A 26,931-nucleotide genomic window follows, 5' to 3' on the forward strand; every position below is an offset into this window, starting at 1 on the left:
GGACGGTCAGGCGGCCGAGCTGCTGGCGGCGCGCCAGGCGGCTGCCGCCCTCCAGGAGCGGCTGGAGGCCGGCGAAGAGCGCGAGGCGCTGGGCGAGAGCCGGCCGCCGGGTCAGGCGCCGCCCGCCCAGCCGCTGCCGCCCGAGGTCACGCTGCAGCACATCAGGGACGCCGGTGAGGGACCGGTGCCCGCTGCTGGGCTACGCTGATGTGTATCCTACTGTTTGGCGGTGCTGTGTTGGCCAGTCGCTCCCTGACGTTGGCGAAACCGTACCGCGCGCCAGCTCCGTCCCGGTCTGGTGTGGGCCTGCGTGTGCGCGTGCTCCGTGACATCGGCCTGTCCCGTGACACCGGCCTGTGCCTCGGCTCCGGCCCCACCCCAGCCCGACCCCGTGACACCGCCTGACCCTATGTCACCGGCCGGATCTCGTGACACCACCTGACACCGTGACACCATTTGACCCCGTGACACCGCCTGACCCTACATCACCGGCCTGACCTCGTGACACCGGCCCGACCCCGCGACACCAGCCCGACCCCGTGACACCGGCCTGACCTCGTGACACAACCTGACACCGTGACACCATTTGACCCCGTGACACGGGCCTGACCCCACGTCGGCAGCGGAGGCACTGCTGACCTCGCCGGCCGATGCCGACGACAGCCGCCTGCTGCTGAGCCGGGTGCACCAGTTGGAGGCGCTGCTCTCCGAGCTGACGGCGCAGAGCGATCAGATGGTCGCCGAGTGCAACCGCGAGGTGGATGACATCAAGCAGCAGGTCAGACGGACTGACATGGACGAGGGAGAAGGGGGGGGGGGGGGAGCAGTAGCATGTGGACGTAGGTCGGCGAATGAGCACGAAATGACGCCACGAGAGAGCTGAACTTTTTGTGGGCGTGCTTTCTGCACCTTTTCCTGCAGCATGACGGCCATGCGGGTGTCACATCATGGTTCGTTGTCGCCCATGATTCCCGTGCAGTGTAATGTCCTATCGTCTCACTCGTCTGTGGGCAAGATATTTGTTATCTGCCCACCTTCTTTGCAACCAATCACTGCCAGTCAGCACTTCACGTGACAGCGCGGCCGGCTCCTTGGCTCCTTGTCGTCGGTGCCGTGCGACTGACCTCCGTTCTCCTGGCGCCGCTCAGATGGCGGCCGCCGACAAGCAGCTGCGCGCTGGCCGCGCCTTCCTGGACGAGCTGACGGCCGAGCGCGAGGCCGAGCGAGACGAGTTCGGCCGCGAGCAGGCGCGCCTCGTCCAGCTGGTGGCCGAGCGCGAGCGCGAGCGGGACGAGCAGGCCATCCGGCGTCGCCAGGTGTGTCAGAGGGACGTCGCGGCTCGCGCCTGAGCTGGGGCCGGACGGCTGGGTTAGCCGCCGGAGGAAGATGGGCGGTGCGCGGCGCGGCCGGCCCGCTCCGGGAGGGTGACGTCCGCCCCCCCCCCCCCCCCCCCCTCTGGGCGCGGCTGTTGTGGCTGTCACGGCTGACTTGAGTGGTCAGGCCTGTGAAAGGATCAGGGTAATGCGTAGTTGTTGGTTTGACATACTACTGCGGCAGCGGCTGCCATCTCGAGCGGCGTGGATTACGCGATGCCGAGCAGCGGGCGGGCAGCGAGACCGAGCCGCCGTGTGTCCGCTGCTGGTCCACGGCTGGCCCGTGCGATCTGGTGCGACACCAGTGGGCGGGCAGCGAGGCCGAGCCGCCGTGTGTCCGCTGCTGGTCCACGGCTGGCCCGTGCGATCTGGTGCGACACCAGTGGGCTGACAGCGAGGCCGAGCCGGTGTATGCTTTTCTGACCGGCAGCTGGAGAGCGTGGAGGTGCAAAACAGCGAGCTGCTGTCGGCCGCCCAGGAGTCGGAGCACGAGCGGGCCGGGCTGCGCGACGAGCTGAAGGCGGCCGTCGACAAGGTGGGAGAGCTGGAGCTTGCTGGCCAGCTGACGGGCTCGGCAGACGTGGGTGATTGTCTGATGCAGCGTGGATCGAGATGAAGTGGACTGCATTATATGCGTGCATATTGTTGGCAGCTGCAGCTGTTGATTGCTGTGGCGAATGCGAACTTAACGACTCCCAGATGTTACTGAAGGTCAAATCTAGAATCTGGATTCGTACAGTAAATGTAGTACAGTCATGACAATGTACTAAGACAAATGCATGACGCGTGTGCAGCGATTCCGGTCTGTTGCCGGCTCTCGGACCGCTGCCCGGCGCGGCTGCCGTTGGTGTGCGGTGTTCGCCAGCTGACGTGTCCTTTGTTCTTCAGCCAGCTGACGTGCTGGCCCCGTTGTCCCAGATATACGACCTACGGGACATCATCCGTTCGCTGGAGTCTCACCTGGACGAGCTGGGCCAGTCCGGCGAGCAGGCCGGACTGGATCGGCTGCGGGCAGAGCTGCTCCGACTGACGGCCGCCAACGGACAGCTGCAGAAACAGGTACACGCTGGCAAGCAGCTGGCAGAAACGGGTATACACATGCGGGCAGTTGCAGAAACAAGAGCACACGGGCAGGCAGCTGCAGAAACATGTACACACTCGCAGGCAGCTGCAGAAACAGGCACACACAGGCAGGCAGCTGCAGAAACAGGTACACACGGTCAGGCAGCTGCAGAAACATGTACACACATGCAGGTAGCTGCAGAAACAGGAACACACGGGCAGGCAGCTGCAGAAGCAAGTACATACTCGCAGGCAGCTGCAGAAACAGGTACACACGGGCAGACAACTGCAGAAACAGGTACACACTCGCAGGCAGCTGCAGAAACAGGTACACACGGGCAGACAGCTGCGGAAACATGTACACACGGGCAAGCAGCTGGCAGAAACGGGTACACATGCAGGCAGCTACAGAAACAGGTACACACGGGCAGGCAGCTGCAGAAACAGGTACACACGGGCAGGCAGCTGCAGAAGCAGGTACACACGGGCAGACAGCTGCGGAAACATGTACACACGGGCAAGCAGCTGGCAGAAACGGGTACACATGCAGGCAGCTACAGAAACAGGTACACACGGGCAGGCAGCTGCAGAAACAGGTACACACGGGCAGGCAGCTGCAGAAACAGGTACACACTGGCAAGCAGCTGGCAGAAACGGGTACACATGCAGGCAGCTACAGAAACAGGTACACACGGGCAGGCAGCTGGAGAAACAGGTGCACACTGGCAAGCAGCTGACAGAAACGGGTACACATGCAGGCAGCTACAGGAACAGGTACACACGGGCAGGCAACTGCAGAAACAGGTAGACACGGGCAGACAGCTGCGGAAACAGGTACGCACGGACCGCTGTCAGACAGCCGCGCCAGTAGGACGTACACTCAGACGGCTGCAAAACCATCTAGATAGATGGAAGAACAGGCACACATGCAGTCAGCTTCATAAACAGAGGGCGGACGGCTGCTGAGAGAAGCGTACATCAAACAGCTGCAGAGACAGCTCACTGTCGGACAGCGGCTGAGACCGGCGCACTGTCAGACAGCGACTGAGACCGGCGCACTGTCTGACAGCTGCTGAGACCGGCGCACTGTCACAGCTGCTGAGATCGGCGCACTGTCAGACAGCAGCTGAGACAGCTCACTGTCAGACAGCGACTGAGATCGGCATACTGTCAGACAGCTGCTGACACCGGCGCACCGTCAGACAGCTGCATACACGGCCGTGCTGTATGACAGCCTCAGAAGCAAGTATAGCCCGTCAGAGGGGAGCGCGGCCGAAACACGTGTGTCAGACACCTGCCGGGGTGGGAACGTCATCAGATGGCCGAAGAGGCAGATACTGCGGGAAACGGTTGGAGGAACGTGTTCACTGTCCATCAAGCGCAGAAACAGCTGTGAGACAGCTGCAGGAATAGGTATAGCTGCGCGTGTTCCTGCGGCTGTACTTGGTGCTGTGCTGCACGTGCTCCTACAGCCGCGGCAAGAACTATAGCTGCAGAAACTGGTGTCGGGAACTGCAAATGCAGGCACACTTTCAGGCCTTCACGAAAACCGATGCACTGTGATACAGACACGGAGACAGGCACAGCGCCGTGTGTTGTCCAGAAATGTGTCTGATCCGCTGCTCCTGCGTCGGCAGCTGGCTAGCTGCAGCTGCTCGGCTGCTGCGCGGCCGGGACAGCCGTCGGCGGCCGGCGCCGCGCCACCGCCAACAGCCGCCCTCAACACCACGGCGGAGAGCGACGACACCACACTCTCGGTCTGCCCGTCCCTGCTGCAGGAGCTGAGGGACCAGGTGAGGGACCAGTCAGGGACGAGGGGCTCCCCGGCGTGCCACCAGCGTGCTGCAGGCCCGCTATGATGGGGAGAATTGTCCACCGTTTTTAAGACGATTACCGAGGTTCTTGCTTGGCATCCCGTGCCCAGGAATGAAGAGGTAGGCGGATTCTATCCTTTCAGTCGAGATACTTGCTATATGCATGTGCTGTCTGTTTCATATGCTGCTGACAGCTACAGCTGACAGCTGATTGTGCAGCTGACATTCTGATTGTATCGCAGAAGGTAAGGCGTCCACATGCCATCGTCTTTATTACATAGCGCTGGCTGTGAAGGTGCGCATCATGACCATGGCATGCCTACGTTGGCCTACAATGGTGTAATGCGTTCATTTACACACGTTCATGTCGCCTCCAGAACGTGGGGGCTAGATGTGTATGCACCCTAACGTCGCGGTGACCAAATGATACCCGCCGACCGTGCTAATGTCACCTGTGCTCGTTTTGTAGTTGTGCGACCTAATGTTGTCCTTGCTCGTTGTGTGGTTATGTGACCTAATGTTGTCCTTGCTCGTTGTGTGGTTATGTGACCTAATGTTGTCCTTGCTCGTCGTGTGTTTGTGTGAACGATCATGGAACATATCCGTCCTCACGAATCGTGGTCTGGCGAGAAGAGTAGGCGTGATGTGGTGATTTGACATTATACATGTCGTTGGCGTTTGACGCTTGACATGTTGGCATTTTGACATGTTTTGTCACCGGCAGATCCTGCAGATGGGGACGCATGTGGAGGAGCGCGTGGAGACGCTGGAGAACAGCTTCTGCTCGGCCGTCGAGTCCCTCTCACCGGCAGGATCCCAGAGAGATCTCACGCGGTGAGCGGCACATCTTACCGCCGACCTTTGACACTTGTACCGATCAGCTATCCAGCCAGCGGTGTCGTGTATCTCGTGTGTGGGTTTCATTGTGTTGCGCATTGTCCGACTCGGGGCGTGCGCTCATGTGCCAGTGGGAAGGGCAGTGACGCTTGTTGGCGGTTGGTGTTGGTAGCTGGCGACGCCTCCTCATGACGTGATTGTGTGCCGTCCGGAGTCGGTCTTTAGGGTGCATCAGTGGCTAGTTTGGCTGGTGTGACTTGGTGATGTGGCTGACTGGTGTGACTGGCATGTCACCGGTTGCTGGTGTGCCTTTTGTGTTTTCTGACCTTTCAAGTCTGAGGGAGTCGATGGCTATCAAGAGAACGTCATTATCTTCGGGACAGTGTTAGATGTCGTTGATGTTTCAAGGCTAAGTTGTGATGGTGGATGGGAAAGGCCGTTGGTCCTGTTGGCTCCAAAGGTGGCAACATGCTGATAAGGGGCAAGTCATTAGATGCTCTCAATTATGGCAATATTCAAGCTATGTCAAGTTAGTAGATATCGTCAACCGTCAGGCTATGCCGCCACCATGAGCTCTAGCGTTGTGCTGGCGACGGTGCTCCCTGTTCTGTGGCGTTGTGCTGACGACGGCGCCCCCTGTTCTGTGGCGTTGTGTTGATGGCGGCGTTCCCTATTCTGCAGCGCGCCGACCGGTGACGAGCTGGGACGGCTGCGGCGTCAGCTAGACCGTCTGGTGTCCGTGGAGGAGGCGGCCCTGGCCCGCACCAGACAGCTGGAGGCAGAGCTGAGCCGTTGTCGGGCCGGCCAGCAGGTCAGTCATGAGATGCTGTCAGGCTGGCCAGCAGGCCAGTCATGAGGTGCTGTCAGGCCGGCCAGCAGGCCAGTCATGAGGTGCTGTCAGGTCGGCCAGCAGGTCAGTCATGAGATGCTGTCAGGCTGGCCAGCAGATCAGTCATGAGATGCTGTCAGGTCGGCCAGCAGGTCAGTCATGAGATGCTGTCAGGCCGGCCAGTGGGTCAGTCATGAGATGCTGTCAGGCCGGCCAGCAGGTCAGTCATGAGATGCTGTCAGGCCGGCCAGCAGGTCAGTCATGAGATGCTGTCAGGCTGTCCAGCAGGCCAGTCATGAAATGCTGTCAGGCTGGCCAGCAGGTCAGTCATGAGATGCTGTCAGGCTGGCCAGCAGGTCAGTCATGAGATGCTGTCAGGCTGGCGAGCAGGTCAGTCATGAGATGCTGTCAGGCTGGCCAGCAGGCCAGTCATGAGATGCTGCCAGGCCGACCAGCGGGTCCGTTAGGTCATATGTGTGTCTGTTGGATGCAGCTGAACGTGACGAATAGCTGATTGTTCAGATAAACTGATGTGTTAATCACAACTTTGGTTTGTTAATGGACGCGTTCCCGGCGGCGCAGGACCTGCTGGTCGAGCGGGAGGTGCTGCAGAAGCAGCTGACGGAGCAGCTGCTGCAGCAGTCGGCACTGCGGGCACGGCTGCAGCAGAGCCGCCTGGCGGCTGAGGTCGGCACCGAACCGGAGACGGAGTGGCGCGGTCGGCTGGCCTACCTGCAGGCAGAGCTGGACGCCGCCGCCAAACTAATGCGCGCCAAGGAGAAACAGGTGGGAGACCGACAGAGGTGGCGGGGTCTGGACCGAGTGTAGCAGTAGGACGGAGAAATACAGTCTGAACATGCCGAGTGCCTTTAATAATTTGTCTGTCATTGGCGTTCTCGGCTGCGGAAACTGTCCTCACGCAGCTTCTGTTCAGGCGTCCTCTGGTGCGCACACGAGAGCCGGCCTCGCTACAGTATATTTAGGTCCTACACGTGACCCGTCAGTTGGCCTGCTGTCGCTTTTGGAACAGGTCGCCGTCTGCTTCATGGCGTGGCGTACGGGTGTGACCTCTGCAGCTGGCCTACCTGACCTGTCGGTGACCCCCATTGGGGACGTTTGACCCCCTGCTCCGGTGTGTGATGTGCCTCGGTGACCTCTGCAGCTGGCTGACCTGACCTGTCAGCTGGACGAGACGCGCCGTAAGCTGATTGCGCGGGAGTCGGAGCTGGCGCGGCTGGGCCGGGACCAGGAGAGAGCACCGCCGGCCGGCTCTCCACGCGAGGCGGCCGAGCTGCGCTCCCTGCAGGCCAGACACCGCGCCCTGCAGGTGAGGCCGGCACAGACTCTCTGCCACGGAGTGTCGAGTGTCAGAGCTCACACCTGGCGCGTTGTGAACTGGGGAGCTCGGCGGAACGGGTACAGAACCATGCCGACAGGTCGTGGCCCTGGTGTATTAGATGAGACACAACCCAGAGGACCCACACTGGCTGCAGAACAGTACTGAGCGTACAGAACCGAGCAGAACAACCATCACGCAGCGTGCGTGAATACGGTGTTGGTCGCCCCCCACGGCTAGCCGGCACTGTAGACGAGATGCAGGCGGACTGCAGACTGTATCCAAGCCACCGAAAGGTCACAGCCGTCATCTACACGGTCTTTCTCATGATGACCCTGCCGCTTTATTACCGCTCATCACCAGCTTGGGAGCGAACAGCCCACAGCTATCGGCTGGGAAGGGGGCTGCTCGGGTCATTCACCATGGTCATGGGTACCTGTCGATAAGGACGAGGTATGATGTGAACCTGTCTTTGAGGTTCGGCCTGTGCTGACTGCAGCCAAGATTGTTGCCACATTGTCTGGCCTGTCATGGTCGCGTTTGGTTGTGATGACAGAAGTCATGCAAACTTTTTTGATGGCACCAGCTGTACAAACCACAATATAAGCAGTGCAGATAATACACTGCTAGCTTATCGCTAGATGTGTTGCTTGAACAGGAATCAAACTTTGTATAAGAAAGGAGGACTTTCCGCTCCCGGTTTTCTGCACTACGATTTCAAAGGGCTTTTGTTAGGCTTGCGTCATTCATTGTGTCAGGAGGCACTGGTTACACGACGTTGTAGTACTAATGACAAATGAATTAAATGCCGTTAACACAACCGTTGTTTGGCACTACAACGTTGTTTAATCATTTCCTCGCGGCATATTGCTGGTCGTCAGCTCAACAAAATATTTTGAAGTCAGAATCAAACGTTTTAAAACTTGGACTGCGGTTTTCAGCAGTTATACCTGGCACATAAACAAGAACAGCGTAGACTTGTCTTTGTCCTCGGGCGATAGTAATTGATGAGGGATTGAGAGTATTGTTACAATCAATGCTTTTTCTTTTTCATTGCTTCAAAACATGTTTCTTGAAACTTGACGAAGAAGTATCCACAGACATAGGCACGAGAAAGCTACGTCGGTTTTCATTGGGCACGTGTCTTTCAAATTGCTCGGCTTTTGAATTCCGCAAGGCGGCGAGGTCATGACATTTCGTATTCCGTACCCGTAACCAAAGTTGCAGCGCTTTTCTCAACCAGCTGAATGAAATTTGTCGTTTAAGCCTAAATTGTATCTAGTCAGCACCGTTACATGCAGTTATGATTGTTTTCCGGACGTGCTCAGCGTTGTTCAGACCCGGGCTGGCGGGGTAGACCTCATCGCTCCAGTGAGCCGTCGCGCCAGGCGATCAGAATGCCGGAACCCCCGTCTCCGCCTGCGGAGGTGCCGGCGGCGCCGTCACTGCACCTGCTGGCGCTGCGCAACCCGAGTTCGGTGTCAGACCCGCGCGCCTGGGGCCTGAGCGGCGACGAGCGGCGCCTGTACATGGCGCGCGTGGCCTCCACCAGCCTGACGTCGGGCGACGGGAACGAATATGGTGACCACCACGCCGTCAAGATGACCAACCGGCTGCGCGCGGTGGCGAGCGTGGCTGACCAGCGCGCCTGGAGTCTGGACGCCGAGCAGCGGCGCCGCTTCATGCTGGACACGATCCGCCGCTCGCCGGTCGGCAGCACCACCGACGTACGTGGACCTGGCGCCGGCGGCGGCGGCGACGGACGGCTGCGCCAGCGTCAGGCGATGGAGGCGTGGCGCTGGCTCTCCCCTCAGTCACCATAGGGGTCCGTTGTAAGACGGACTGTGTAGGTGCCGGTACCGGCAAGGCCTCCTTGTTGGGGGTCTAGGTGTGGTGCGAAACCTAACCGGCTTGGTCGAGAGCGGGCGGCTCGTTCCCGGGCTTTTTGGTGACGGGTCGTATGCTGTGTTGCAGCTCCAGTATCAGGAACTGCTGGCCCAGCTGCGGGAGAACAACCTGCCTGAGTTTGTGGAGCGGCTGCTGTCCGACAAGAACCAGCAGATCGAGGACCTGGAACGGAACGTCAGGGGCCTTGCCCAGCAGTCCTCGGTACCATGCGAGACGAGACTGCCGCTTTTATGTGTTAACCACTGATTCCTACTTCTGGGATCAGCTTGGCGATTCTTCAGCCCACTCGATCTGTCGAGTGGGCTGAGTCTGGCGCCGTCTGCGTACAGAGCGAATGGCTCACGAGGCTCACGCCCCACACCCGCGTTTTCCCTCGTTTCACGAGCATTTTTGTTGGGCTGTGGCGTTTATGTGCAGGTTGGTCACTACATGTGCCGTTGAGTGCGGCGGGCGCGTCCCGTCAGCGACTGGCCTTGGGCGGCCGGCGACTGACCGGCCGGTGCCCGTCTGCAGCGCTCGCTGTCGGCCGGCGACCGGTCCGGCCAGGAGACGAGCCTGTCGGCACGGCTGCTGGCCGGCCTCTCCGGGAGCCAGCCGAGCCCGGAGGTGCTGCGTCACGCCGCCGCCTCGTCGGCCCACGAGGAGCCCAGTGACCTGTCGCGGCTCGACGTCAGCGCTCTGGCCGAGAAGACGGAGGAGCGGTCGCCGCAGCCGCCGTCGGCGCGAGCGATGTCGCCGCCCGCGTCGGAGCACAGTTGGGACTCGGCGCCCACCGTGCCCGGCTCGGAGGCGGGCGGCGCCAGCGCCAGCGCCGGCTCCGAGCAGGCCAACAGCGCCTTCACCAGCTCCAGCGGCGACTCCATCCAGCAGCTTAAGGCGACCCTGCGCAGGAAGAAGCAGCTGCTCAGCACACGCAAGCAGGAGCTGGAGGGACGGGGACGCAGCGAGACGTCCCTGCCCGCCGCAGACCAGGTACGAGCTGGAGGGACGGGGACGCGGCGAGACGTGCCTGCCCGCCGCAGACCAGGTACGAGCTGGAGGGACGGGAACGCGGCGAGACGTGCCTGCCGCCGCAGACCGGGTACGAGCTGGAGGGACGAGGACGCAGCGAGACGTGCCTGCCGCCGCAGACCAGGTACGGGTTGGAGGGACGGGGACGCGGCGAGACGTCCCTGCCCGCCGCAGACCAGGTACGAGCTGGAGGGACGGGGACGCGGCGAGACGTGCCTGCCGCCGCAGACCAGGTACGGGTTGGAGGGACGGGGACGCGGCGAGGCGTGCCTGCCCGCCGCAGACCAGGTACGGGTTGGAGGGATGGGGACGCGGCGAGACGTGCCTGCCCGCCGCAGACCAGGTACGAGCTGGAGGGATGGGGACGCGGCGAGACGTGCCTGCCCGCCGCAGACCAGGTCGCACTGTCTACCGGACGACTACAGGTGCTTACGGGTGTTGTTAGTAAACACCGCAACGCATACTTACAGAGTTACTTTGCCTACCAAGGCGTCCTGAACCGTCTTGGCCCATTTGCTGTTGCTGGAGATTATTTGGAGTATTTTAGGTATGGAACACTTTTAACTCAGACGTACTGAACAGACGTACTCAGACGTCTCCACAGGCAAAGATGACCAATGTTTTGAACATGCAAACCACAGGTTTCCTTCTTAGACTGAGGTGATCGAAGCGGCTAGGTGTGCGTGGTTCTGGTTTGGACGCGAGGGAGCTATGCACGGTCCACTGTGCACCGCCCTTGGCTGGCGTGTGACTGGTGACGATTGCCGCCCAGTCGGCGGACAGCCAGGAGGAGACAGTCCGGCTGCAGCGGCAGTTGGAGCAGCTGCGCGGCCGGCTGGAGGTGCTGAACCCGATCCTGGCGCGTCTCGACCAGGACTACTCCAGCGTCGCCGACTCGATGGACGGCCAGAAGGTGAGCCGCCCAGGCCGACACCACTCACACGCCGGCCGGCTGTGCTGGGCATCAGCACCAGTCCGGCTGGTGAGGTCTGAGCGGAGCCCCGCGACGGCGGCCAGCCTGTTCGACACCGCTCTCGGACGGAGCGCGATGGCTCAGTGCTGTGCAGTTCTGCTGATCGAGCAGGCGTGGCTTATCCGTCGGCTGGGGTGGTGGCCGCCCTGCCCGGCTGGTGGTGGCGCGGCCTTGCGCGGGACGTCTTCGCCGGCACTGCTGGACTCTGACGGGATACCGCCCCGCGCCGTCCGCCAGGTGGCCACGTCAGAGACCGAACTGCGTCTGCTGAATGAGGTCAGCGAGATACGGCAGGCCATCGGGAAACAGGAGGCAGCTCACTGCCAGCTGGAGCAGCAGATCCAGCAGCTGCGGCAACAGGTGAGGCTCACGGCCAGCTGGAACAGCAGATCCAGCAGCTGCGGCATCAGGTGAGGCTCGCTCCCAGCTGGCGCAGCAGATCCAGCAGCTGCGGCATCAGGTGAGGCTCGCTCCCAGCTGGAGCGGCAGATCCAGCAGGCGCGGCAACAGGTAAGGCTCTCTCCCAGCTGAAGCGGCAGATCCAGCAGCCGCGGCAACAGGTGAGGCTCACTCCCAGCTGGAGCAGCAGATCCAGCAGCTGCAACGCCAGGTGAGGCCCACTCCCAGCTAGAGCAGTAGACAGTCGGTTATGTGCGTTTCACCCAGAACATGTAGCAGGGCTGTGCTATTTGTTATGTACAGAATGCATGGCCAGTATGGTGCCAGGGTAGCCGATCGACCAGGTTTATCGTTGCGCCCCACCCCTCGGTCGTGGCGGTGGTCCGTCTCGACGAGCAGCTGAGCGCCCTCTATCGATGCCGCTGTGTGCAGGGCGCGGAGACGTCGTCACCACAGATGCGCTGTCTGGAGGAGCAGCTGCTGGTCACGCTGCGCGACATGGAGATTAACAAGCTGGACGCCTGCAGCAAGATGCACGAGGCGTCGGCGCTGATGGCGCGCGCCCAGCGCCAGAGTCAGCAGGTGGGGCGCGGCGGTGGTGGCGCCGCCCGTCTGCTCTCGCGCCCGCGCTCGGCGCTCGACTGACGGACTCTGACGTGACGACACATGGGACAGGACAACGGCCCGCTGCTGGAGCCTAGCAGGGTTTGTCGCACCCGATCTTCTGTTCGTCTGTCTGCATGACTGCTATCACTCGACAATCTGACGGCCGTTCTACAGATTCATTCTTTTCTGTTCATCTGCCTGGGTGCCCTTTTCCTGCTGCCATTGCTGTGGTTGCATGTGCTCTGCCGTCCTTCCTGTCCTGACCGTGACCCGTACCGCCCCATCCCTCCCCCCGCCCTCTCGGTCTGGCCGCGTCGCCGCGCACCGACCGTCGGCGCCAGGAGAAGGAGCGGGCTGCAACCGATGGCGGCTCGGAGCCGGACCCGACCTCCTCCGGCTACATGTCCGAGCTGGCGGCGTCGTCACCGGCCTACCCGGCGGCGCCGGCCAGCGCGCGGGCCGGCTACCAGGTCAGTGGCGGCCGCTGGCCGGCCTTGAGATCAGCTGGGTCAGCGGGCCGATTACGGGGTAGAAGAGCGAGGTCCACCTTTCGGTTGTGAGGCTATTGGAGCTCCCCATGGCCTGGTACCACCAGCACCGGACAAAACCACCTGCCCGCACGTGCTCCTAGCGCTCATGCGCTGTGGCCGCTGCCGTGTGTGGGCTGCCCGGCTGACTGGTGCCGGCCGTGGCGGCAGCAGGAGGCGGACAGCGTGTCGGAGAGCGAGGCTGAGTCTGCCTTCGTGTCGGGTACGGAGCGATCGGAACCGGCGTACAGCGAGGTCGGCTCCAAGTCATCCTGCCCCTCATTGCTGGACGAGGTGAGGGAGCTGGACTGGACTCCCCGGGGCGGGGGGGGGGAGGGGCGGAGTCTGTCTGTGTGCTCGTCGGTATGTGTATGTGTCGGTTTGTCTGTTTGCCTGTGTGTGTCGGCCCGAGTGTCTCCGTCCGTGGGACGGTCAGCACATCCGTCTGTTGTACCTGACAGCCGGTCCGTATGTGTCGGTTTGTCTGTTTGCCTGTGTGTGTCGGCCCGAGTGTCTCCGTCCGTGGGACGGTCAGCACGTCCGTCTGTTGTACCTGACAGCCGGTCCGTATGTGTCGGTTTGTCTGCTTGCCTGTGTGTGTCGGCCCGAGTGTCTCCGTCCGTGGGACGGTCAGCACATCCGTCTGTTGTACCTGACAGCCGTTGTATGTGTCAGTTTGTCTGCTTGCCTGTGTGTGTCGGCCCGAGTGTCTCCGTCCGTGGGACGGTCAGCACGTCCGTCTGTTGTACCTGACAGCCGTTGTATGTGCCGCTGGCCGGCCGGCGATCGTTCTGCTCTTGCCGGCAGAGCTCCACCAGAGGGCCCGGTGTCGCAGGTAAGGCCGCGTTGAGGCCGGTGCCGCCGCCTCCCCGGAGTGGCGCCGGTGATGAGCTCCCGCTGCTGCTGCTGGGCCTGGCTGGAGGTGTGCGTGACCCGCCGTGCCGCTGTCGCCATCTGGTCTGATCTTTTACGTGCGGGCAGGGTAGAACAGATCTGATCAGTCTGATGTCGTTCAATGTAGCGCTGGCCAGAGATGGCGTGTTTTGTTCTCGCGTGGGTTTTTTTCGCAGAGAGCTCAAGTATTACGTGTAAGTGTCACCTACTGGCAAGGAACGTGAGACGCGGTTCACACCGACGTCGGTGCTGATATGACCTGTACGCTCTGTCTTCCTACCAGTATGTTTCAGGGAGCTCGCTATTGAGAACACTGGTGCCGGGTGATACCGAGGTCACAGTTTTGATACCGCTTATTACGGTTCATGTTGTCTTCGTTCTTACATTACTTGCACAGTTCTCAGAAAGCCGCGCGTTTTTTCATCTTGCTGACGCGCGACATCGAGAAATGCCCATTGTCATTCATTGGACGCAGTAACTAGTGCCACGTAGCGCGGGTGATCCGTTTTTGTTGTTCCTGACCGATTTCTTTCAGCTCGACAGACGCATCATCAGATCATTTTCCTTTCTTCTATCCCCGACTAACCGTACCCTATCTGTCCGCCTGGATCCCCTGAGTGGAGGCCAGGAAGTCTTCAGGTACCTTGACCACGCCGTGTCGTTCGTGCGGACCCCGCGACGGTTGCATGCTCGAAAGACTCGGTTACTGGACCCGACGCGCAAATGCTGGACCTCGCCTGCGTTGAGATCGGCTATTGGACGACTAAGCAGGCGTGGTGCGACACCTGCTCGTCGTTCTGTTGCAACTGTTTTGAGCGCTGCCGAGCTTTGTAGTCCTGCCTATAAACTCCCATACATAAAACCGATCTGGCATTCTTACCGATAGCCATTCCTTCTCCATTGCAAGATCTTGGTAGTGCGCAAAATCATGGTGCATTTGGCACGTTTACTGTAGGTGCGCCATTACATGTGAGAGGTGTCACCCACGCAAAAGTTTCCCATCGTATAACAGGCTGAAGTTGGCCGACCCTTACTTGTGTGCTGTCCCAGCTGTGCTAGACGAGAGCTAATGGCTTTTGTATTCCAGGAGCTGCTGAACCGGTTGAACTCCCTGGAGAGCGACAATCAGGACAAAGAGACCCGGATCAGACGGCTTCTCTCCAGTCTCCAGTCGTCCGAGGCGAAGTGCCGAGCCAAGGAGGCCCAGGTCCAGGAGCTCAAAGCCAAAGAGGCCCAAGTCCAAGAGCTTAGAACCAAGGAAACCCAGGTCCAGGAGCTTAGAGCCAAGGAGGCCCAGATGCAGGAGCTTAAAGCCAAGGAGGCCCAAGTCCAGGAGTTAAAAGCCAAGGAGGCCCAAGCCCAGGAGTTTAAAGCCAAGGAGGTCCAGGCCCAGGAGTTAAAAGCCAAGGAGGCCCAGGTCCAGGAGCTTAAAGCCAAGGAGGCCCTAGTCCGAGAGCTTACAGCCAAGGAGGCCCAGGTCCAGGAGCTGCAGACCCGCCTGCAGTTAGCTGAACAGAACAACATTGAGAACGAGAATCGCAACAAAGAGATGCGCACCCGCGTGCGATCGCTGGAGGACAAAGCGCGATCGAGGGAGGCCCACGACCAAAAGCTGTTGGTGCGACTACGCTCGGCGGAAGAGGAGAGCCGAAAGAAGGAGGGTCGCACTCAGGAGGCGACAGTCCGCCTGCAGTCACTGGAGCAGGAGGTCGCCAGAAAGCAGGACAGAGTCCAGGAGCTGACCAGACACATCAGCTCGCTGGAGGCGGACCTCCAGAGTAAGGAGAGCCACGCCCACCAGCTGGCGGTCCGCCTGCGCGCGCTGGAGGAGGCCGTTCAACTGAAGGACGGCCTCATTCAGCAGCTGAGCTCCCGCCGCGGCGGCGACGGCGCTGCAGAAACTCCGGGACCGTCCGCGGCGCAGGGCAGGTCAGTTTCGACTGCGGCGGCGGAATGAGCTGGTGCCACGTGGTGTACACGTGATGTGGGTAGGGCGGTAGTGCCGGGCGTGCCATGCCAGGAACGCCCTTGTGCCAACTTCTGAGCCAGCGTGCTGTCATTTAAACGTGGATCATTACAACTGTCATGTTTTGTCGCGGCCCATGCGTGCCCGTGAATGTCCACACTGGCTTATGTGAGGCGTTGCAATAACAAATTGTCGCCCTTCTGAGGTGTTGCGCCGGCGATGGTTGCCCAGTGCCGCACAGTTTTGCGTCCGGCTGTCTGTTCCCGTTCGGTGACTGATCGGGAAACTCTGGCTCTGGGCGCTGCAGCGTCGGCCCGGCCGGACCGGAGTCGGAGGCGAGCGTCAACAGTCGGTCTGGGGCTATTTCGGAGCAGCCGGAGCGGGACAGCGGTCCGGGTCTGTCGCCGCCAGACCAGGTGACGACATCAGACCCAGTCATGGACGTATGGCTCGGGGTGAAGGACCGGAGGCCCAGATGATTGACGTCTGGTTGAGATGTAGGAGGTAGAGTTGAGAGGGCCACCGCCGACCATTTCACGTTTCTGTACGCTGCATTTGCTGGGGCCGTGTACTTACGGCCCAACTGCTGCGTGCGTTTGTTTGGGCCCCGCGTCGAGTGATGCTCACCGGTGGCGCCCTGCCTGCTCCCGACAGCCGTCGGCGTGGGAGGAGCGAGCGCGGGCGCTGGAGGAGCGCTGCCGCCAGCTGGCCGCTGATCGGCGTCAGGAGGAACGGCGGCGCCGGCAGCTGGAGGTGCGGCTGACGGCGCTGCTCGGTCCGGCCGCCGACCAGTCGCAGCCGCAGCAGCAGCAGGAGACGCCGCGCCGCCTGCAGCGGCTGCTCGACAAGGTGCACAGCCAGGGCGTCCAGGTCAGTGAGCGGCGCCGCGCGCCTGACGTGGCCCGACCGGTCCGGCGCGGTGGTCGCCGGCGGACCGCAGAATCATGCCGTCAGGCCGGTGTGGGGGGCGTGCCCGCAGCGGTGCGACGCGGAGCGAACCGGAGCGGCGTCAGCGCGGCAGCGGGCGCTTGTCGACGCTCCGTGTTGAAGCGGTGCCACCCACCGGCCGTGGTGTGGTCCGGTGGAGTAGCCTGTAGTCCGGTGGTGGTCCCTGTTGTCGCCTGTCAGTGGCGGGCCCACTGTATGCTGACGTGTCGCCGTGCGGCGCCGGGCAGGTGCTGACGCTCTCTGAGCTGCGCTTCGTCAAGTCACATTCGGCCGGCCCGAGCGCGGCGCCGGGGCCGGCCGGCGACGGCGCCGCCGCCATCGGCCGCCAGACGGAGGAGGAGCTCCGGCAGATAGGTGAGGTGCCGGCCGCAGCAGCCAGAGCTGGGGCTGGAGCCGGGCCTGCCCAGCTGGCTCGCCTCCAGGCGGCCTGGCCAACCCGGGCCCATGTTGAGCGCAGCCGGCGGCAACGCGGCTTCAGGCGTTATGTGGCTGACTTCTCTCCCGCGGAACATGTACCGGCTGTCGTGCCTGGCTGTGCACCAGTCTAGCTGGAGGCCGGCACCAGGCCAGCCAGCGACATCGGTTACGTTGCGCTGCCGTTAGACCCACGCGGTACAGTGTGCCGACTCGAGGCCGGCCCGTAGCGTACCTGTGCCAGCGCATCGACAGCGAGCCGGGCCGTGGCGCCTGCGGGGCGAGGTGTCGGGGCCGGACCGGTCTGTGACGCTCCGGCGTCGGTGTGCCGCCAGTGGAGCTGCTGGAATGGCGGCTGCGGGAGGAGCGCGCGCTGGTGGACAGCCTGCAGGGCTGGCTGGCGGCAGAGCACCAGGCCAAGCTGCGTCTCATCTCACGCCTCTGCTCCGAGCGCTGGCCCGGCGCCGCCCTCGAGGACCAGCTAACGCAGCTGCAGGCCGAGCTGGCTGCCGCCGAGGAGGAGACGCCGCTGACAACGGCGGCGGCGGCGACCGTCGCAGCGGCGGCGCCAGCGGCCACCGTGACGACTACCGCCGCGGTGACGACGGTGGCGACGACGGCGACGGAAGCGCAGCTGAAAGCGGGCCAGGTAAGAGTCGTGGGAGTCGAGGTGAAGTGAGAACACTGCCAGGTGAGAGTCGACTCATCATGGTTGGCTGTGAGCTCGCCGGTGCGCTCCGGCAGTATGTGGGTCACCTCTGGCGCCGTCCTGCGCCGGCGGCGCTCGGGCTCACGCGACCGAGTTTTGCTCTGGGTTGTAATGAGGCTGGTGATGGGAGGGCCCTTCATGGATATGTTGTATGTCACACGTGCCGAATGTGATTCGAGCCGCCAGATCGGCCCGTGTGTGTGTGTGTGTGTGTGTGTGTGTGTGTGTGTGTGTGTGTGTGTGTGTGTGTGTGTGTGCGTGCGTGCGTGCGTGCGTGCGTGCGTGCGTGCGTGCGTGCGTGCGTGCGTGCGTGCGTGCGTGCGTGCGTGCGTGTGTGTGTGTGTGTGTGTGCGCGTGCGCGTGCGTGTGCTCAGGCAAGGTACAGGTATGCTTTCCTTCGGACAGTTATGCCGCTGACTGCTGGCTTATGTTCGGTACAGATTGGCTCATTGCAGCCGTGCTGACACCTGCTCTGCCGTCCAGGCGTGTGCTGCGGTGCCGCCGCCGCGGCCAGACGCGGCCGGGGCCGGGGCCGGGAGGCAGGCTCCGGCCGAGTCGCAGCTGCGCCAGCTTCTCTCGGACGAACAGCACCGCTGCCGCCGGCTGCTGGCCGAGCTGGAGACGGAGCGCGGCCGCGGCGCCCAGCAGCGCCTGCTGACCGAGCGGCGCCGCGCCGAAGCCGAGCGCGAGCGGCGCGCCGCCCAGCGTCTGCAGCAGCAGGCGACCGAGCTGCGGCAGCAGATGGCAGAGCTGCGACAGCAGATGGCAGAGCTGCGGCAGCAGGTGAGCGGGGGCGTGGACGCAGGCGACGACGCTGAGGTGGTGACTGCAGAGTGTGGTTGGCGAAGGCAGTCATATCAAAACTGCCAGGACCAAGACATGAAGACATTTACGTGATCGGGTATCAGGTTTTGTACTGGCGACGCTCTGTGTTGGAAATGGGCGCAGCTGGTAGGTGGTTCCTGGCCACAGGGATGGGCTGACCATACCAGCCTGTTTGTGACCAGAGTGGTTTATGCCTAGAGGACAAGTGGCTCGAGCGTGTACAGAATTAACGCTGAGTTGACTCGCGGTACTCTCCCGCCATCAGGCTTAAAGTTGTGAGTATTTTTTATGGCTGTGAAGCTCGGCAAAACTTAGTGTTGAAAGCGTGACAGGGTAACGTGAGCATCTGCATTATCAAATCAAAGGCAGTGTCCTACCTTCGGGATATGTTTCGTATCATACTTTACTGAAACCTCAGGATTAGTTGAATTTGATAATAACGCTGGGTAGCACCACTGCAGTGCCGTCAAGACATGATATAGATATCAGTTATAGTGATTTTTGGCCCAAGTTACGCTATCAACGCTTTGTAACAGCACTACGCGTCTTCCCTGCGGTCGCGGCCACAGTCGTCATGACAATCACTGCGCACGCCCCTACTGGTGCGAAAAGGGAACGTTTGTGATTGACCCAGCAGGCAAGGGCCTGCTGCCGAGAAGTTGATGGTTTGAAGCCTGAACCAGTGCGCCACATGGATCATGTAATACTCCCATTCCCAAGGCCAAAGTGCGCCTCGAAAAGGGCCATTGGGGCAAACGCCATAAGGAAGAAATCAAAGCCGTAGTTTAACATTTTATTGAAATCGCGGAATAAAAGCTTCATGTTCGTAAATCTTTTTGCCTTAAGCAGTGTTTCAAGCGTTCGTGTTATTCATCACACAAATGTTTTGGCACACTAGGGTTTCACAAACATGACAAAATGTACTTTGGAGAAATCAAAGCGAATGGAATGTGTTTTTGTCATAGTGGAGTTAACAGGGAGTCAAATAAGGTTTACCCCGCAGAGTGGGCTACGTCAGATGAAAACTGAGGTATTCAGAACTTCGAAAAAACTGATCTTACTGATCAAATCATGAACGTCTGATGTAACGATGCGTGAAAAGTATAAAAAGATGGGATGCTCCCTTTTAAGGGTCCTGTCCGGCACGCAACAGATGGTAAGCGTGGTGTTACAATAACAGAGGTACTTCATTCGTTATCGGAGGTTCATTGCGAACAAATAGTTAAAAGCTGAATCCAGCCATTCACTGCCCTTCAACTCCGGTGTGATGTTCCTAAAGACGGAGTTTCTGTGTGTGATGATTCAGCTATGCATACGTCTAAGGAGTACCCATACGCAGGAGCAACGGAAGCTGTCCCAAGTTGGAGGCCTGTAGCCGCTTTGGTCATCTATTTCCAGTCAACGGCCATGCAGTTTTCAGAGTTTGGATGCTCCGCCCCCTTGGTCCTAGCTCTCGCCCCCGTCTTTGTGGGACGCGGATTCGGTCCTGGAGTGGGCTATGCATGACAATGTGGGAGTGTGATTGGCGCCTGTCGCTTTGAAATGTTTTTTACGTGTTTTGTCCACGGTTGCGTATTTTTAGCCGATTCACGTGTGGAAGTCAGGTCCGTTCTCCATAGGATGCTGCTAATGCATGCTACTTAATTCCGAATGGATGCCCGTGTTTGAGAATCTTGTAATGGACTTGTTTGACTTTTATTAACAGCTTTTCGTTTTCCTATACTTCGCTATAATAAAGACTGTGTCCCTATGGTACAGTTCTGACCGCGCCGCAGTCCATGTGTGCGGGTGTGCTGTTTGACCTCTGGCCGGCGCGCGTTCCGCAGCTGTCGGCGGCGACAGCCGAGCTGGAGCGGCCTGCGGGCACGGCCGGCGCCCACCGGCGACGCCCGGTCCAAGGTGAGCCGGTCCGGCGCACAGGTGAGAGAGGAGCCGGCCGAGCCGGCGGCGGGCCGCTGCGTGGTTTGAGGCGAGGCGCTGCTTGGCCGCGGCGATGTGTCGGCAGTGAGAGCCGTGTGCGGTGTGGCTGTGACTTGTGCGTGCACATGACTCCGCCCCGCCCCCTCCCTACCCCCACTGGTCCCCTCCTGCCGTCTGTGTCATATCCTGTTGCGTGCGTGGCCTGCGGACCTTGTGGAGGTTATATTTGGACGTGATGTGTGGTTTCTCGGGCTCGGGTCTGCGGGTGGTGTGACGGTGTCCAGGGCAGCACGGGTCCGCCCCGTGCCGACAGCCTGTGCTGTCGACGCCGCCCGCCCGGCTGATGTGGCCCCGCGCCCCGCGTCTGTTCAACGCTTTCGCCGCCAGGTGGCCGGCCTGGCCGACATCGACGAAGAGGTGGAGCGATTGCGCGCGCGCATCGGCGATCTGGAGCGCGAGCTGGGTCACCGTGGCGACGCGCCGTCGGCAGCGGGGCCCGGCCCGTGGCGCGACCGGCTGGAGGCCGAGCGCTCGGCCTGGAGTCAGGAGCGCCAGCGGCTGCAGCAGCGGATCGCCCGGCTCGATGCAGAGCAGGAACGGCTGAGGCGCGGCCAGCCGCGCGCCGGCGACGGAGACGACGCGCGCCTGCAGTACGCCTACGGCCGCTTCCTGCGCGCCGAGAGCTACCGACGCGCGCTGTGCTGGCAAAAGCGCTACCTCATGGTGCTGCTCGGCGGCTACCAGGAGACGGAGACGATGACGCTGCAGCGCATGACGCAGCTGACGGGCGGGGCGTTCTGGCCGGACGGCCGCCGCTTCCTGGCGCCGCTGGCCAAGTTCCGCGCCGCCGCCTGGGTGCTGATCGCCGTCCACCGCATGGCGTTCATGGTGCACAGGTGGCGAGCAGGTGCGTGCTACGGCGTGGCGATGCCGTCTGGCTCCCCGACTGCGGAGGGTCACGCCCCCCCCCCCCGTACCTCAACAGACTGCAGGGGGGGGGATGTCGGCTGATGTTCTAGGAGTGCCGTTGTGTCTGTAATGGTGATGTTATGTATGACCATCCAAACCAAGGGAGATTGGTGTGTCATCACTTATCACGGTTATTATTGTACAACAGCAGTTTCCCCACATCGATATCAGAACCGGAAATGATCGATGTGTATTTGTAGCCGGGTCTGTCTTTCTTTTTTTAAAGAAGGTAAGGATCACTTCTTACATGGTCGTAGGACGATGTTGCGCTGGCACCGGGCTACGGCGCCTGACCCGATCAGTGCCTCCCCTCTGACGCAACACCGTTGTTCGCAGGCCGACGGTCGGCCGGCGCGCTGACGGCACCGGCCGACCGGGCCGCGTCCCCCGCCGACCGGGCCGCCTCTCCCGTCTCCTCCTGCCTCTCCGCCTCCACCGCCGGCGCCCGCGCCCAGCTTGACCAGCTGGACCGCATCGTCCGGGATTGCAGCGCCTCGGTGCCCGACCTCAGCCAGTTCGACGCCAGGTTAGTGGCCGGTGCGCGCGGCGGCCGTGTCGCGCGTGGTCGGCGCTTGGACGCCGGCCGCCGGAGTGCGGCCAGGCGGCGCCGCCCGCAGTGCCCTGCGGGTCTGGTCATGTGCGCCCGAGGTGGCCGCCCTGTCCGGAGACCGCTCTGTTTAGCCGCTCTGTTTAGCAGCCGCGCTCACTGTCATCAGTCACGAACCGGAGCCGCGCTCACAGTGGCTAGTCACGACCCGGAACCGCGCTCACAGTCACAAGTCACGAACCGGAGCCGTGCTCACCGTCACAAGTCACGGACCGGAGCCGCGCTCGCTGTCACCAGTCACGACCCGGAGCCGTGCTCACCGTCACAAGTCACGGACCGGAGCCGCGCTCACAGTCACAAGTCACGAACCGGAGCCGTGCTCACCGTCACAAGTCACGGACCGGAGCCGCGCTCGCTGTCACCAGTCACGACCCGGAGCTGCGTTCACAGGCACAAGTCACGAACTGGACACTTGTGTGTGTTATTAGTCATGCATCAGTCAGATGGCATAATTCAATTCCATCGGTGTAATTTCTTTCCTGGTTGAATGTTGACCCGAAACTTCGGAACATAATGTCACGGCGGTGGCGATCAGAAGGGGTACGCAATCCGCGGCGCGGCGCTGAATCACGGCGGTGGTGATCAGAAGAGGTACGCAATCTGCGGCGCGGCGCGGAATGTTCTGCCTCCACGTTTGCGTGGCGTCGACACACACGCGGCTGATGTGATGTACGGCGACCCCAGAAGGCGGGGCTGGGTGGGGTGTGCTCCCCCATGTGATGACGATCGCCCCAGGAGGCGGGGCGGGGCAGGGTGCGCTCTTCTCCATGTGATGACAACAACTCCAGGAGGCGGGGCGGGGTGGGGTGTGCTCCTCTCCATGTAATGAAGGCGACCCCAGGAGGCGGGGCGGGGCAGGGTGTGCTCCTCTCCATGTGATGACGGTGACTCCAGGAGGCGGGGCGGGGTGGGGTGCGCTCTTCTCCACGTGATGACGGCCACCCCAGGAGGCGGGGCGGGGCGGGGTGTACTCCTCCAGAGCGTCGCCTGGAGCGGCGGCGCCGCACTGGCGGGACGACCTGCCATCCCCGGAGCGCTGACGCCAGCGCCCCGTCCGTTACAGGAGCGTCACCAGCGTGAGCGACGTGTGCACCGAGGACCTGGAACCGTACCTGGCGCGCTTCGACGCTCTGCTGGACCGGCAGGGCCTGCCGCCGCAGCCGGGCGGCGCGAGGTAGCCGCCCGGCGTCTCCCCCCGCCGGCGGGGCGGGCCGCTCTCGCGGGGCGGCCGGAAGTGTGCAGTCGGAGCCGGGTCTCCGTGGCCGTCCAGAGCGCGCGGCCAAATGGGATTACGTGGTTGCATTTCTGCACGGGCCCGGCGCCCCGTCCTGTCCTATTCTAGTCCGCTGTTTTGTAACCACGCGCGATAAATTCCATGCCTGGCAGTGCTTGGCCCTGTGGCCACTGTGATGGAGAGACGGGTGTGGGGTGTGCTGGGGGAATGGTATCTGTTGTCGCCGCGCTCCAGCGCGCTGTGGTAGTCTACGCTGTGAAAGTGCACGAAATTCCTTATTTTAAGTAGCAGAAAATACATTTACGCGATACCTAACGGTATGTGAGCAGGGGAGCGCTTGAGCACCTGGCTTTCGTAGCTCAACTGAGCTTTACGACATTTGATCACTGCGAGTCTGCAGCGCTGTTAAAGCGGCGGTGCGGTTTGCAGCGCGTGGACCCGCCGGCCGCCCGCGGCGTGTACAGGCTACGTCTGGGGCTCAGCGCCGCACACAAGGACGCACTTACCCAAGCAGGTACTTAGATTAGGTCTGCAAAAAAGCTTCCGTTTTCCTAGCCCAAGCGGAAGCCTCTGATAAGCGAAAATTTTGAAACACAACAGATCACAACCACGGAAACGTGACCGCTTCGCGCTTTGCCTGCCGCCATAATGTTGTGGGCTTAAACACAAACATGAAGAAAGCACGACCAGGCGGCTCCCACCTCCAGCTGGGACGTTGCCACGCCAAAAATCTGCACAATTGCCCGCAAAAGTAAGCTCTCATAGCGAAATGGAGCGTGCGACGTAGACCAGGAAAGAATACTGCAGTTTTCTATGCGTCAAACCCGCAGGCGATTGCCATCAGGTCCCTTCAGCTGCAGCCCTCTCAACGCACGGACCAGTCGCAGTGCCGTATCAACACCCCGCGCGTGACTGCAGTCCGCGGACGGCCCCGGGCGGTGCGAGCTGTCGCTGCCCCGGCCGCGGCTGGGCAGTGTCCGCAGCGCGCAGGGCGCCCTGTCTGGTGTTCAGACGCCTCGGGTCACGCCGGTAGAGCTGTATTTGGTGGTTGTTTGTTCGTGCCAGGACAGAAGGGTGCGTCACAAACCAATCACTGGCCCACTCATTGGATGAGACATCACAAAGAAAAATTTCGTGCGCGACTTTCTCATGCGCTGGGTTTTTCCGTTGTATTTTTGTGGCGCAGGTGGTGTCTTTATGGCAAAAAAGGGACAACGGACACTTTTGACTAGTTTTCGACTAGATTGGAGGACGAACACATCTGACTGGATTTCCACACTGCTGCAGCTAATACCCGCACTCGGCACACAGCTACGCGAAATCACCACATTGTAATAAATTTGTAACCACTTGCAAGCACGATAAGGCTGCGTTATGCACACTGTGGCATTGATTTCCGATGCATGGGTCACCGATCACGCCGTGAAGCTCCCGTGAAACTGACCAGACATCGCGCCAAGAACAGCGTGCTTCTGCCGGACAGCATGCGGCGAGCGGGCGTCGGCGGGCAGAAGAGGGGGCGGCGGTGCGGCAGAGGACGGCGCCGGCCGCCGCTCAGTACGGCCGGATACCGACCGACGACCAGTCGGTGGAGTGACGCAGGAACCCGGGCGCCGGCGCCTGTCAACAGGCAAACGGTCCAACGGTCACCCGTCGGCGAGGCGTGTTGCATGGAGACCACACCGGCCATTGACTGTGGCTGAAGACAAGCATGCACAACCACGGGACGCGCGCGGAAGCGTCCGCATATGAGACCGTGTACAATCTATGAACTACGAGAGGGAGTGTGATGATTCGTGGACACACGCTGTGCTCCTGACTGTAGAGATCAGCCACCAACGGACAGAGGTGGCTGCGTTGGGTCGCGCTTACCCGCGCGGCGACTTGAAGCGGGAACGTGTTGCGCTTGCCCTGCTCCAGCCGCTCCATCTCGGTGCGCACGTACTCCTCGAACTGCTCTTTCTCCTTCCGTATAGTGCCCTTCAGCTGGTTGACCTCTTCATACTCCTCCTCCTTCTCCACCAGCCGCTTGGCCTCCACTTCCTCCTGCCAACCGAAAGCTAGAGTGGCACCACCCGTCAATAAACACCGCTTAAGTCCGCCCAGGGAGCCATGGGGACTCTCCTGTGGTGGCCGCGTCACCCCTTGGACACCGTCCTGAGTCCGAGTCCGAGCCCCGGCCCCGCCGCGCTCCGCTCACCGCCTGCTCCTGCCAGTCGCGCCGGTCCGCACCCGCCCCGCCCCGCTCACCGCCTGCTCCTGCCAGTCGCGCCCTGCCCCGCCCCGCTCACCGCCTGCTCTTGCCAGTCGCGCCGGTCCGCACCCGCACCGCCCCGCTCACCGCCTACTCCTGCCAGTCGCGCCGGTCCGCACCCGCCCCGCCCCGCTCACCGCCGGCTCCTGCCAGTCGCCCCGCCCCGCCCCGCTCACCGCCTGCTCCTGCCAGTCGCGCCCCGCCCCGCCCCGCCCCGCTCGCCGCCTGCTCCTGCCAGTCGCGCCGGTCCGCACCCGCCCCGCCCCGCTCACCGCCGGCTCCTGCCAGACGCCCCGCCCCGCCCCGCTCACCGCCTGCTCCTGCCAGTCGCGCCCCGCCCCGCCCCGCCCCGCTCGTCGCCTGCTCCTGCCAGTCGCGCCAGTCGCGCCCCGCCCCGCCCCGCTCACCGCCTGCTCCTGCCAGTCGCGCCGGTCCGCACCCGCCCCGCCCAGCTCACCGCCTGCTCCTGCCAGTCGCGCCGGTTGCGCGAGCGCTGCTCCAGCAGGTCGCGCTGCCGGTCGCGCAGCTCCGCCGCCAGCCGGCGCGTCTCGTCGTCGAGCGCGGCCCGCTCCTCCAGCTTGCGTTCGGCGTCACGCCGCTCCCCGTCGCGGTGGCGGCGCACCTCGTCGATGCGGTGTTGCGTGATGGAAGCCATCATGGCGGCGCGCGCCGCCTGCTTGGCCGCCTCCTCGGCGTCCTTCTGGGCGCGCTTTTGCGCCACGATGGCCGCGATGCGCGCGTCCTCGTCCGATATTTTGTTGCCAATCAGCGACCAGAGGTGGTCGCAGGCGGCCTCGCTGCGCCGCCGGCTGCGCGCCAGAATCTCGGCGCGCTGCTCGTTGATGCGACGCGCCATCTCCAGCTTGCCCAGCCCGTACACACGGATCTCGGCCTGAAAACGGGTCCACATGACCACTGTCGCACTGCTCATCAAAGACAAAAGCAGCGGGCTAGCACTGAGTCTCTGGGCGCAGTGTTTGGTGTCCGCTTTGGGAACAGGTCGGATATATTTACTGCTTGACTGGTATTGGCATGATGTTTTATTCTGGTCACTTACATTCTCCTCCTGATCTCGATTCTGCTTGAGCAGCTCGAAAGCCCGTTGCGTACGTAAGAACTGATCTGCTTCCTTCTTCAGCTTTTGCCTTTTCTCGTGCTCCTAAAAACATAGTTTAACAGTCATGAGTAAGAACAGTGGTGGTTGCAAACATTCACACAATGACGTGCGATACTATCACTGCTTGATTGCTTACATGCCACGCAGACAAGCAAGGTTCAGCATGGCTATAGCTGACTCCCGCACGTCCCTGACCCGCCACATTCGGCGGCTGGCTTGAACCACTCGAGTTTCGTCCTGAGACGTGCCGTCAGGGAGCCCAGCTCGAGCCGCCGACTACCTCCAGTTTGCCGAGCTCCAGCTGGTGTTTGTACTCCTCGGTGGCCAGCTTGAATCTGTCGCGCCTCCTCCAGCTCCACCTTCTTGGCCTCCTCCTTGATGCGGATCCCGTCGGCGATG

At 61.9% G+C, this 26,931-nt stretch overlaps 2 protein-coding genes across 2 annotated transcripts; one reads left to right on the forward strand and one right to left on the reverse strand.

The window, feature by feature from the left end:
* The first annotated feature begins 92 nt into the window (after window positions 1–92).
* On the forward strand, window positions 93–23,471 carry LOC119096300 (pericentrin). The gene is made up of 21 exons (XM_037219131.1): window positions 93–173; window positions 624–778; window positions 1,149–1,316; window positions 1,804–1,908; window positions 2,292–2,432; window positions 4,073–4,228; window positions 4,444–4,494; window positions 4,974–5,083; window positions 5,768–5,897; window positions 6,498–6,701; window positions 7,078–7,242; window positions 9,226–9,360; window positions 9,673–10,131; window positions 10,943–11,083; window positions 11,381–11,503; window positions 11,975–12,124; window positions 12,490–12,618; window positions 12,847–12,969; window positions 20,739–21,258; window positions 21,657–21,846; window positions 22,991–23,471. The coding sequence occupies exons 2-21, from the start codon at window positions 734–736 to the stop codon at window positions 23,103–23,105; spliced, it is 3,360 nt and encodes a 1,119-aa protein (XP_037075026.1). The 5' UTR covers window positions 93–173; window positions 624–733; the 3' UTR covers window positions 23,106–23,471.
* Window positions 23,472–24,182: 711 nt separating this feature from the next.
* Window positions 24,183–26,931, reverse strand: LOC119096302 (vicilin-like seed storage protein At2g18540; the record flags this gene model as incomplete). The annotated part of the gene is given in 5 exon segments (XM_037219132.1): window positions 24,183–24,781; window positions 25,034–25,207; window positions 25,873–26,307; window positions 26,473–26,574; window positions 26,813–26,931. Coding segments are annotated over 3 exon segments (639 nt in total). The 3' UTR covers window positions 24,183–24,715.

The sequence above is a fragment of the Pollicipes pollicipes genome, unplaced genomic scaffold (genome assembly GCF_011947565.3).
Source record: "Pollicipes pollicipes isolate AB1234 unplaced genomic scaffold, Ppol_2.1 Scaffold_4295;HRSCAF=5057_pilon_pilon_pilon, whole genome shotgun sequence".
NCBI lineage: Eukaryota > Metazoa > Arthropoda > Thecostraca > Pollicipedomorpha > Pollicipedidae > Pollicipes > Pollicipes pollicipes.

What these genes read in the sequence shown, in the direction of transcription:
- LOC119096300 (XM_037219131.1), top strand. Translation starts at nt 734, where the DNA reads ATGGTCGCCGAGTGCAACCGCGAGGTGGATGACATCAAGCAGCAG. An exon ending in AGGCCATCCGGCGTCGCCAG is followed by an intron (nt 1,317 to 1,803) that starts GTGTGTCAGAGG and finishes TCTGACCGGCAG; the next exon opens with CTGGAGAGCGTGGAGGTGCA. An exon ending in GCCCCTCATTGCTGGACGAG is followed by an intron (nt 12,970 to 20,738) that starts GTGAGGGAGCTG and finishes TTTCGCCGCCAG; the next exon opens with GTGGCCGGCCTGGCCGACAT.